This window comes from Chinchilla lanigera, unplaced genomic scaffold, assembly GCF_000276665.1.
Source record: "Chinchilla lanigera isolate Chin_1 unplaced genomic scaffold, ChiLan1.0 scaffold00055, whole genome shotgun sequence".
NCBI lineage: Eukaryota > Metazoa > Chordata > Mammalia > Rodentia > Chinchillidae > Chinchilla > Chinchilla lanigera.
The window spans coordinates 6,872,396-6,885,026 of NW_004955456.1; the positions used below are offsets into that span (position 1 = coordinate 6,872,396).

General features: G+C 54.3%; 1 protein-coding gene across 1 annotated transcript in view; it reads right to left on the reverse strand.

Annotated features, from left to right (window-relative positions):
• The window catches only part of Adcy1 (adenylate cyclase 1 (brain)), a gene marked incomplete at its 5' end in the record, with an annotated part of 96,999 nt that overhangs the window by 38,404 nt on the left and 45,964 nt on the right, over nt 1-12,631 (reverse strand). Inside the window, 3 exon segments of the mRNA XM_005396644.2 lie at nt 1,383-1,524; nt 2,511-2,669; nt 6,228-6,355. Of these exon segments, the coding sequence (XP_005396701.1) occupies nt 1,383-1,524; nt 2,511-2,669; nt 6,228-6,355 (429 nt within the window).

The window sequence follows — 12,631 nt, forward strand, 5'->3', positions numbered from 1 at the left end:
CGCATTCAGGGTGGTATGGCAACACATAGAAATGGACTAAAAACAGTTTGCACGATGAGATGAGTCTTTCAGAGGAGTCATGGGCAGAATGTTATAGTTTAAATCAAAAAATGGTTTAAAGAAACATCTTGTGTATCTATAAGGTGACTGAATCATGGGGCCTCTATATTCATCAGTGGATTCATCTGCCAATGAGTTTGGTAGCTATTAGGAGTGCGGTCTGCCTAGAAGTGGACCACAGGGGTTATGACCTGGAAGGATGCATTCTTGTCTCTGATCCTTCTTTTGCTCTGCTTCCTGGTCACTATGCCATGAGCACCTTTCCTCCTCTAGGCTCTCAACCATGACACTTCTGGCTTGAAGCTGGAGACCATGGACTGAATCAACCACAACCACAAGCCAAAATAAACTTCTCTTCAAGTTACTGGGCTCAAATATTTTGTGCCAGGGACAGGAAAGCTAATAGTCATTAAACGGAGTCATGGTAACAGGCTGGTGGAAGCTGCAGGGACCACAAAGAACCCAGGTGGGAGTCAGTGCGGCAGCAGTGTGGGCATCATCTGACATCCACTCACAGGGTTGGCCTGTCCACTCACACCAAGCAAAACCATGGGCAACCACAGGCCCTTGAGGGTGTGGGCTACTGAGCTGGAGATCTGAGCAACACTGCCTGCCTGGAACAGCCAGGACACCCAACCCTGCCCAGCCCCACCTCCCCCAGAACCTCAGTGGGAGATGGCAGAGGTCAAAAGAAGCCGCTCAGAACCTCAGGCCCAGGAAAGCTTGGCTTCTAAAGAGCCTTTAACATAGCTGCTCAGTGGTGAGAAGCAGTCATGTGAGCTACGTGTAAACAGAGTCCTTCCAGCGGTGTAGGACAGGGGCTCCCTCATCCCTCAGCAGAGCCCCAGCCCCTCACCCAAGACCTGCACCCTCACGTGAGCCCTGGGAGCACTTCCGTCACCCTCCATCATGACCAGATCATTGTCTCTGGGCCTGGTGATCTCAAGCACCCACACAGGACGGCCACAGCCCTTGGGCACACAGCATCTTTCAGTTCGCAGAGGCCCCCCGCCCCGGCTCCTGCTCTGGGAGGCAGTGAAGACCCAGAGAGAGGAAGGACCAGGGTGGCCCAGCCTGAGACAACCTCAGACCTCTGATGAGTTCTCATCCCCCCCTCTCTCTGCCTGGTCCCTCCTCCCACCTGCAAGAAGCAGAGCCAATCCCAGAGTTAGCAGGCCCTCCCCTGCCCCCCCACCCCCCCCAGCAAATACACAGCTGGAGAAGCAGCTCTGGGAGGAGGAGGGGGAACGATGTGTCTCTGAGGCTCCACCCAGGCCAGGCTACCCTGGGAGCAAGCGAACGAGAGGGGCCCAGGAACCCACCTTCCGCCGATGGGACGGCACAATAAAGAAGGTCTCGATGTTGTGCGCTTTCAGGAAGCTGTTCCTCTCATGGCCATGGCCTGGCTCCACCTCATAGTCCCCATTCAAGCAGGCGAGGGTCGTCTTTGTGATGTGAACCTTCCTACGGGAAAAGGATGCAGAGATGTGCGGGCACCGGGCCCTGCCACTCAGGGACCACGGGCTCAGGCTCCCCGAGTGTATCTGCTCATCTGGGAAAGGAGAGGGAGGCCCCAGCAGACAGGCGGGCAAGTGAGAAAGCACAGGACAGGAAGATAGGGAAGGGACAGCTGAGGGCAGGGAGGAAGAAGGGTCAGAGGGAGGAGAGGGGAGAGAAAAGAAAAGCACCAGAGGATGCGACAGAGATGAGAAAATGAAAAGAGGGGTGCAGGGAGCAAGAGGCCCTGGTCAGCAGCACAGCTCAGGGCTAGTGGCGGCCGACCCTGCAAAACAGACAAAACTCTGCAGCCTTTGCTCCTTGGCCAGCCTGACAAGCGTGTGAGGTGTGGACAAAAAGCAAACTCCACGCCTGCAACCCATCAACCCACTCTACACTGCAGTCTTCTGACTCCCGTGCAGGGGAAGCCCCGAGTGCGAGCTGTCCACTGACTAAAGACAAGCAGAGGGCTCACGCTGAGGGGTGACCCACCTCGGGGCAAAGTGGGGAGCTCCAAATGTTCTGGGGCTCCAGCAAGGGAGCAGGGCCTGGGTGGCCAGCAGCAGCCTTTGCTGGCAGTGGCTGCTTTCTGATCCTTGGGGGGCTAACAGGAGGGACAGGGACAGGAGGGAACAGCCAGTGCCCTGGGGCTCTATGTCCAGCACTTTCCACATGAAGAAAGGGAACCGAACAGAGAGCAATGACGCGCCATCCTGTGCCCCAGGCGGAAGTCCCCACGTGTGCTGGGTCTTCTCGGCCCACACCAGGTCTCTGCGGGATCCCAGGAGAGCGTCAGTGGAGTGGGCGGGACCCCAGGCCATGGGGCTGCACGGTGGGTGACAGGTGTTGAGGGGACAGAGCAGGAGGCCCCGATGCCAAGGGTCCACTTAGAACCCACACAGGGCCCTTGGGGTGAGAGCACTCGGTCATACCCTACCCAGTCCTGAACTTACCCCGGCAGGCCAGCGGCCTCCATGACATTGGCCAGGGTCACGTCGTTGGACCACACGTCATACTGCCACTTGCGCAGGCCCAGGACGCCGCAGAGGACCCTGCCGGTGTGCAGCCCCACGCGCATGTTCAGGTCCACCTCGGTGGCCTCAGCCACGGACCTGCAAAACAGGCGCAGGGCGTGAGGCTGAGCCTGCGCTGAGGGCCCCGTGGAGCCGTGTGCGGCTGTGGGTTTGGTTCTGGCTGCACACAGCCTGAGCGGTGTTGGGATGGGGCGGACAGCTGCAGGTCACCTGGCCTGGCCGGTGGACAGCGGCCTCTCTGGCTGCCTAGCCATCTCCCGGTGTCCACGCCACCTCTGTGGGCCTCTCCACGCCTCCCCCTGAGCACCCCAACCCAGGAAAGACCCTAAAGGGACCCACACACCACCCAAGCCTCGTCCCCAAGAGAAGGGGTGCTGAGGAGGTGAACAGAGGCAAGGCGGAGCGGAGAGAACTGCGGATTCTAGTTCTGCGGAACTAGAGAACACTCTAGTCTGGCCGCTGCAACTCCCAGAGCCTGGATTTCCCTGGTATGAACCAGGATCTGGCCAAGTTGGCCCCGAGAATCCCTGAAACCATTTGAACTCTACCTTAGTGCCTAAGGGAGTCCCCAGCCTCCTGCTGGCTCTTTCTAGAGTGAAAACACCAAGGCCAGCACCAAGAAGGACAGCCCACTCCCCACTTCTGTCACTGCCAGGCGGGTGACGGCGACAGCAAAATGCCTCAGCTGTCACTGAGTCCTCAGCCGGTTCCACGCTCTGCCCTGCTCCCTGCACCACAGGCCTCACTCTTTGGGTCCCTCTGTGGATCACGGATAACACCGTGGGTGCTGGGCCGGCTGGCCCCACCTGAGAAGCCAGGCCTGGCTCACCACCACCCCGACGTCTCCACTCTGCTCCCAGCCCTGCAGCCCCAGCCTGCAGGGCACACAGCAGCAGCCCAGGAAGCTGCCCACTGGCTGCCCTTGGAGGACCGTGCAGGAGGGTGGCTTCACACAGCTCTGTGTCAGTCCTGGAAGCCCTGCAGCGAGCTCATCTTCAGGGACCTCAGAATGATGTGTTCCATGTGTTTACGAAGAAGTCACTTGGAAGTTAGGACACTGATATCTTTATTCATTTTTATACATTTTTAGAAACAATATCTTTAAAATTTAACTTTTCCCCCCACTGTTTGCAATCTCCAATAACAGACACTGAAACAAAATTCTAAAACTAAAATATATTTTAAAGCAGGACATGGGACACGTCTGTAATTCCAGCACTCTGGAAGGCTGAGGCAGGAGGACTGCAAGTTTAAGCACAGTCTGAAAATTAAGGGACTCAGCCAGACCCTGCCTCAAAATAAAAGAAGTAAAACACTGGAGGTGCAGCACGGTGTGAAGACCCTGTGTTCAATCCCCAATACCAAAAAAAAAAAACAAACAAACAAACAAACAAAAAAAAAAAACACCTAAAAACAAATGTTTTTTTAATGTACGGAAGAAGATGTAGACAGGAAACCTGTCAATGGTATTTTGGGGCATTTCCAGCATTTACACATCTGCATGTCACAAATGGTTAACAACAGCAGGAGAACTGCGGGGACTCATGCCCACCCCTGCCCCTAGACCCCTTTGTACCCCCTAAACCAGCCCTCCACACTCTCAGAGCCCCAGCCAGCCTCCACCAGGTCCCTGTGCACTCTACCACACCCTTTTCTTCAGTCCCTGTAGCAGGCTCTGTCACCCCGGGGGTGGAGCTGACACCGTCCAGCCTGTAGCATGCTGGACGGTCACTTCCCAAGCACCCAGTGTCCACAGCTGTCACTGTGGTACCTCCTCCCGGCCCCTTTACTGCTGGAACATACGAGTAGCTTTGCCTAAGTCCAACTTTACTTCCAAGGAACCAGAATTTCTACAGCCCTTTTGGCTTTTTTTGTCCTATTTTTCTTTCTTATTTGTGTTCTCAGGCTGTTATGGCTTCCATCTAGAATACGCCCCCAAAGGCTCATGCACTGGAGGTAGGGCTTTTGGAAGGTAGCTGGACTATGGGAGTCTAATCATCAGTGGATTCATCAATAGATGTGCTGTCAGGCAATGGGCCATGACTGGAGGATGTGGGTCACTGGGACACGTCTAGAAGGGTGTATTTCTGTGTAATTCAGGAAAGTAAACGAAAAATACAGAGACCACGAGCAAGGCCATGCTTGATTAAATCTATTTCTCAAGATGGTGCCCTGCTTGCTTGAGGGTCGTGGGAACAACAGTGAGGTTCCCAAAGCAGACAGATGTGGCCCCGCCCCTAAGGCTGTGCAGGACGACGTGCTCCAGAGGGATTCCCATAGGAGAGGGGCCCTTTCTCCTCCTCCAGGCTGGGCCCTCACATCTGGGAGCTGATTTGTCCCTCCCACACAGAACCACTTCATCTGAGAACCCCTCAAGCCTCACAACCACTCAGACATGCCAACACCAATTCATTTTACAGCAACGGAAATGAAGGATTCAGGGAAAACGGGAGCCAGGAATCTGTAGGTTCATCTACTTCCTGGGGATCAGGAGTTTCCAGCCCACTCAGAAAAAGAGTTCTGGGACAGTTATCAGAGGGTAGGGGCCTGAGCAGGAAAGGAGCGGGCACAGAAGTCACAGGGAGGCAGGCGCAGGGTAGGGGTGACTTGGGCCTCAACTGGCCTCCGCCCCTGCTCCCCCTACCCCAGAGTCCCGCATGCACACGGCTTGAAGAACAGAACCCAGCACCCAGGGATGGAGCCCTGGGAGCCTCAGACAAGGCCCCCCATCACCCAGAAGGTCAGACGCTGAACTCTGTCCCTGGGACCTGAGCATCACCAGGAGACCCCGGGGTGCAGGGCCCCACCCCACTGCCACAGGCAGGTGGCTTCTGTGTAGAGCAGAAAGGAAGATGGGTTGGAAAGTTCCCGCGAGGTTGCTTCCTGGGCTGGTCTTGCCTCTTAAGTGCTGTGTGACCCTAGCAGGTCCCTTCTGTCTTGGGGAGGCTCAATTTCTCCATGTATCAATGGGAGAGTCAGCTTCACAACAAACACCCTTGCTCTGAGCCAAGGCCACCGTGGCAGGGACAGAGACCCGGGTGTTAGACCAATCTCCCAGTCGTGTGCCGGGGCAGTAGGCTGGAGCCCTGCACCCAGCGGTGTCCTTTCAAAAGCCTGACGATGCACACAGAACTGTAATGCACTGCTGTGTTGTCCGCAGCAAGCAGTCCGGGTGCGGGCACTGCTGACGGAGCTGAGGTCAGAAGTAGAGCTGATGGTGGACCCCAACACTGCAGGGACAGGGACGGGCAGCTGGGCAATCAAGGCTCACCCTACCAGATCCCAGGCCATGGAGGCTCAACTGCCCAGATCCCGGGCCAGGAAGGCTCACCCTGGGATCCCAGCCCTTGCTCCCAGATAGCACCAGAGGCAGCCTCTTCCCAGGCAGAAGATAAGCTCACACCACTGTCTTTGGAAAAGGAGCCACCAGATTCCGGGCAACCCTTTCCAAATGGCTCATGCAGCTCGCTTCTTTCTGCACATCTCAGGCGCATGACAACACACAGACATACACCCCAAACAAAATGTAAGAGAGGTCACCAAGGCATCACCTCCCCAAGCAGGGCACTCAGGGGACCGGGTGCCTTCATGCAGCTGCCCCAGCCTCAGACAGGGCCCCGACAGCACAGTGCTTACGTGATAGTGTCGATCATGTCCAGCCCCATCTCTACGCAGCAGTGGGCATGGTCGGTCTTGGGCTGGGTGAGGCCGGACACACAGTAGTAGCAGTCCCCAAGGATCTTGATGCGGCGACAGTGGTTCTCCTGGAGGAGCAACGTACAGTCAGCTCTGCTTGCTCAGCACGCTAGACATGGGGACCACGGAGCACTGGGACACGTTATCAAGGTCCTGGGCAGTCCTGAGGGGACACGGTCGCCTCCAGCAGCTGGGACCAGGTTCATGCTGATGGTCCCCTCACTTCTCCTGATCCCCTTACCCACAGTCCCTTTCCTCTTCGGATGTCTACTCCTCCCATTCTCTCCAACCCTACAAATCCTTTAAGGTCCAGGTACAAGGCCACCCAGGTATAAGGTGGCACAAGGGTACGGCCACCATCTGCCCTGACTCACCAAATCCACCCAGTGCCCCCCTGACCACCAACACAGAGGGCCATGGCCAGCACAAGGTCCCCCAGAAAGGCCAGGCCAGGCCCACCCAGCTGTCCCCAAAGTTCCTGCTGTCCCCACCCTGAGGGCACACGCCTAGAAGGCACTTTCTGCTACTGAATGTCCATGCCCTTTTAGATACAAAGACACAGAGAAAGATACAGGTGGAGCCTCCTTTCTCTGAAATGCATGGGGCTACATGTATGTCAGAGTTTGGAATTTTTTCAGATTTGGGAACACTTGCATAGACTTTACCAGTGGAGCACACTTAACCTGAAACCTAAAATTAGCTTCAAAATCCAACAGATTTTGGGTGTCCACATGGTGCTCAAAGTTTCAGAATTTGGAGCACTTTGGGTTTGAAATTTTCAGATTAGGGACGCCGCGCTGTAACAGCACTTCTTGGGGATCTGCTCCCACCCTCTGAATCGCCAGAGCACCCCTCTTGGCCCCCAGCACAGAGGGCCATGGGAGCCTTTTAGAAAGCCTGAGGCTCCCTCAGGGAAGCCAAGTGGGAGACAAGGAAATCAAGACAAAGGGTCAAGCACTGTTCTACCTGACATGCGACTTCTTTTCATTTCGAGGAAAGCGTTAAAACAGGAATTCTAAAGCACCTCCTCTTCAGAAGCCCTTTATATCTTACAGCTTACAGCTGGAACCCATGAGTGTTTTACACACGCAAGAATGCATTTAAAGATAGCAGGACACCTATTTGCATGTTAGCTTAAATAACACGTTATGAAAATGAGGAGATTTCCCCACGTAAACTGCAGGAGTGCCAGGCTTTGCTGTCCACCCCCGCACAGCTCTGACTGCTGTTTTGGGAGCAGACAGCTGGATGCTCGGATCCGTGGCAGCATTCGGCCCTTCGTGCTGGGCTGTGGTCACAGATACCACAAAGGACATAGCTCACAGTCATACTGTCTGATGAGGCAGGACTGAAGACCTCAGGATGGCCTCACAGAGCCACACACCTCCCAGGGGCCTGCTCTGAGAACATATCCACGGCTCTTATCAATCCTGCCCTTCCGTTCCCTCGCCGAAGCTGATTTTCTCAAACGCAGGGAGTTAGCAAGTGCCAGGCCGAGCTGGGGGCCGACGGGGTGGTCAGATGACAATCCCCACCCCCAGGACTTGCAGGGCCGGTGGCTGTCCCCCGCTGCTATCCTGAGCTGCCCCAGCCCCTGAGTGACCACTCCAGCCACTGCTGAGCGTCTGAGGAAGACGCCGTGAGCTGCGCAGAAAGCCCTGTGCCTGCTCCTTCCGCCCCGCCTCCCACCACAGATGATTCCACACAGAAAGGGAACGTCGCTGCGGGCTGGCAAGGGTGTTGGCTTTGATGACAACAGAGGTGCCCAGAGAAGGAGGCATCTACACAGGCTGTGACGAAGGACAGACATGCCCACAGGACCCTCCAGATGACCCCTGCTGCTCAGGTGACCAAGGTGTGCAAAGAGTCCACAGGGACCTGGGGCAAAGCCGTCCAGGACTGAGGACATGCACCTGTCCACACGGCAAGGCCTCCCTGGCAGATGAGGGCCATGTGCTTCCTGGAGAAAGTGTCCCAATCAACTGTGGCACAACAGCAGTCCCCCCCTGGAAGCCGGTCAGCACATGAGCATGCGCGCGCACACACGCGCGTGCACCATTGCAGCTCCTCCAGCATCACACATGAGTCTTTAGCAACTTCCTGGGATGCAAAGCCCGCACCCCTCCAGGGCCCTCCTGGGCCCTCCTGGGCCCTCCCAGCTTCCGCTTCCTGCCGGGCTTCCACCACACTGACCTGGGGGACACAGTCCAGAACAGATACTGGGGACAGCGCTCGGTTTTGTTTCTCACTTCTAAGGTTCTGGATTTCATCATCAAGCTTAAGAGATCAAAAAAGTTTTGACTGCTTCTGATGATTTTGCGTTTTAGACTCTTCTTCATAAATAAGAAAGCTGGTGCCTGAATCACTGTGGGAAGCATGGCTGGAGGTGACTGCAGTGGCCTTCTGACTCTGTGTCTCACCAGGAAGACAGAGGAGAGGAGGAGGAGGGCGAGAGGGGCTCTAAGGGGTTCTGCCCTCGGGCACTCGGCTGTCCCCTCCTTCCCAGCCACAGAAGCATCAAGACTGCCGGGAGAATGCCGGCGGGGAGGGCTCATGCTTGGCTTTCCCGGTATAGCCTGAAGGGTGGCGGCGGGCTCACACACCCTGCCTGAGTGACCAGCCACAGGGGCCGGGACCTGGGATGGCAGACACCCGCCACACACACCAGCACAGTCCAACACTGCCGGGCCCTAGAAGGTCATGCGGTGCTGAGAAGGCTGGGGGCCCCCACAGGATCTGATTCCACGCAGAAATGGTGGAATTAAAAACCACCATCCTAAACATCCAAGAAGAATTAAAGAGTAAAGGGGCAAGAAGTTGCTCCTGGCTTCAGAGCAACCCTAAGATACCATCTCCAGGATGTGGAATCCAGAGAAACAGGGGGACCCCATACTGTACCCCAATTCTGAGAGCAGGTGACTCTCTGGCTACCCCAGTGGAAGAGGAAGGTAAGGAGAACAAGCCTGACTTAATCCTGGTTTTGCCTCCAAGTGACGACATTCAAAACGCAAGCCAGCCAAGGCCTGTTAACTTCGTAAGATGAAAACTCTGTAGCTCCGCTGAAGTGTGTAACCTGCCCGGGTCCAGCGCACATGTGCACCCTGCCGAGTCCACAAAGTTAAAAAGCAGCGCCTGAAACGCACCCAGTGGCCACGGCCAGAAGGTCCCAGCACACATCATTCATTCTCCCAGAACTGCTGAGCCGGCCCCTTCGCTGAGCGTGAAACGCAATGCGCAAAGGCAAATGAAAAGAACGCGGCATTGTCGCCCCAGGAGCAAGCGGCACACACGGGCGGAGGAGCTCAAAGCCAAGCACTCAGCAGACATCTGTCCACCAGCAGGGCCCACACAAAGGCAGCCCCCTTCCGGAAGGACAGAGGAGCCTGCCCTGTCGTGGGGGAGCTCTCGGGAGCACCGTCAGGCATGCGTTTGCCCCTGGTGTCCAAGGGAACAGGGAGGGGCCGCACCACACTCAGCACCTGCGATGCGGAGTGAGACTACAGCAGAAGAGCTTTATTTCCCAGCCGCGTTTTGTCTTCAGTGAGACCTGTTTGACCCTACGGAGGCCACCTGCGTCCTTGAAAGCTTCTAAAGGGACCTTCCTGTAGCCTTTGCAAGCTTGCGGACTGTACAAGCTTTCCTCTTTAATTCCCACAGCAGCAAGAACCTGCACTGTGTGCTGTCTGCCTAACGCTGGAGCACAAGCCCCAGTGAAACGCATTCCAGGGGCTGGGGATTTAGCTCAGCGGCAAAGCGCCTGCCTGGCAAGCGCAAGGTCGTGAGTTCGGTTCCCGGTACCGGAGAAAAAACAAAAAAAAAAACAACAAAAAAAAAAAAAAGAAACGCATTCCAGTGGTTCAGGCTCCTTCACGACGTCTATCTTGAACTGAGCAAAAATTACCAAGGGCTGAGCTGGTGGCAGAAAGAGGTGGCAACACCAAGAGCCATGTGCACAGCCGGGGTGACTGGAAACAGGAAGAGAGATGGCAGGGCAGGCGTCTGTCAACGCATCTCAACTTGGGAGTTTCCAGGGTGGAACTCAACCCAGCAAGTAGCTTATTTATCTGAAAATAAAAACTAAATTAAAAACAGTGCTACCTAAAATGCCCAGCCAAAAGGAAAGAAACCTGCGGCCACATCAGCAGCTTGACCACACAGAAAAAAACTACTTTGAGGGGCTCAGAAACATATATGTCTCTGCAGATCTGGTGGGGTGTAATCCAAGGACACAAAGAGCCACAAATAAAGGTTTAAGCGCACCCGGTGGTCTGTTCTTCATGGCACCGGCAATTTCACTTTGAAGCTGCTCTGTACAGAAGAATGAAATAAGGAAAAATACTATCTCTGTTCATTTTGTGTTGTTTTAACAGAATACTTGAGGCTGGGTGATTTACAAAGAACAGAGGTTTATTTTTTATAGTTCTGGAGGTAGGAAGTCCAAGGTTGAGGGGCCCACGTTTGGTGAGGGCCTTTGTATCCCCAGGAAGGGTGAGAGAGAGAGACAGAGAGAGAGAGGGCACCGAACTTGCTTTATGACAGCCCACTCTATAGGTAACTAGCCCACTCTTGTAATAACAACACTAATCCACGCACAAGGACGGAGTGCTTCTGGCCTTATTCTCTCTAATGAGGCCCCTTCTCCCAACACTGTTGAATTAGGAATGAAGTTTCCAACATGTGAACTTTGGGTGACACATTCAAACCAGGGCACTACCGTTACCATTTTCAGCATCAAAGGAAAGGTATAACTGTAACAGCCAAGGCAGTGAAGGGAACTGGAAATATCAATATAAATTCGTGATTTCTTTTTCTAATAAAATCTCCTGTCTCTGTCGCCTAGACCACTGACAACCCAGGTGAGGGCTTCTGGAATAACAACAAGATGGGTCTGAGGCAGGACACCCCGCTGTCCCTAAAGGTGGTCTCAGAGGTCATGGGCGATGTCAAAAGAGAAGACAGCCTGAGCGGACCCCACTTTCCAATATGGGAATCTGAGCACCAAAAATTAAAAAAAAAAGATGGCAATGATCAGAGCAAATCAAATTTCTTTAAACCCACAAGCTCATAGTGGGTCACTGGTTCGTTATTTTGAAAAAGGATAAATGGAAAGAATCAACTATTCGTTACTCCAAGGATAACCAAATAGATCATGAGGAAACATTCTTCTTTAAAAAAAAAAAAAAATCATGAGCTAATACATGCAGAAGTGATAGAACTAAAATCCACCATTTCGCAGGCCCAAATGAAATGGGAAATCCTGGCTATGCTTAGAAGGCAGCTGCTGTAGGGGCCCGCCTAAAATCTACCAAGAACTTCAAACAGGCAGGGAGACAAAAGTAGCCAGCGCCCCCTGCTGGGGAGAAGCAACAGGACTCCCACAACTGTAAGAGAACAGATCCAAGCACCCGTTAAGTATGAAGATCTGTCAGTTCCTAGGCTATGATGAGGTGGGGGGCAGCACCCAGCATAAACCCACACACAGAGGATGGGTGCTAGGGTTTAGATCCTAAATGTCCCCCCAAAAGCTCATGAGTTGACGGTGTGGTCCCCAACCAATGGCGCTATTGGCAGCTGTGCGGAGGGAGCAGGTCATTGGGGGGATGCCCTTGAGGAGCAGATTGGGACCCCACTCTTTGCTCCTTTTGCTTCCTGGTCACCATGAGGTGAGCCGCCCTGTGCCACCCTACGCTCCCACCATGACGTTCTGCCCAGACTCAGTCCCAAAGCAATGGGACGAAGAAACCATGAAACAAAACTGAACCGTGAGCCCAACAAGACTTCCACGTTGTAAAATGTCTTCTCAGGTATCTCATCACAGGGATGCAAAGCTGACTAAGGACCAAAAGAGGACGGAAAGAGAGAGGAAAATGGAAAAACAAGGCAAAACTCACCAACATATCCCCCCAGCACAATGGATTGTATTAATCATGCAAGGGAAATCAGCATGGGCTGCTGCAAAATGTGTCCCAAGATGGCTATCTGGGGGGATGTGCAAACCCCACACAGTTCTACAGACCCTAGAATGGCTTTCTCTGCCTAGGGAAGCTTTGTCCCAGGATGGAGAGATCGAGGGTCTGACGCCTGGCCCAGAGAGATGACCACAGCTGCCTGTCTGCTAACTGCTCACTGGGCATGCGGTTTAGCCCCTCACCCTTCCACAACTTGTGTTATCATTGCCCCCAGCAGCCTCAGGCTCCTGTTCTTTCTCTTGCTCAAGATGCTATCTAGGCTTCAACCATCTGGCCTGTCCTTTGAGTCCCATTCTTTACGTGTGTTATGATTTGTGTGTGGGTGTCCCCCCAAAGCTTCATGCAGCCATGGGGCAGGCTTTTAGAGTTTGATTG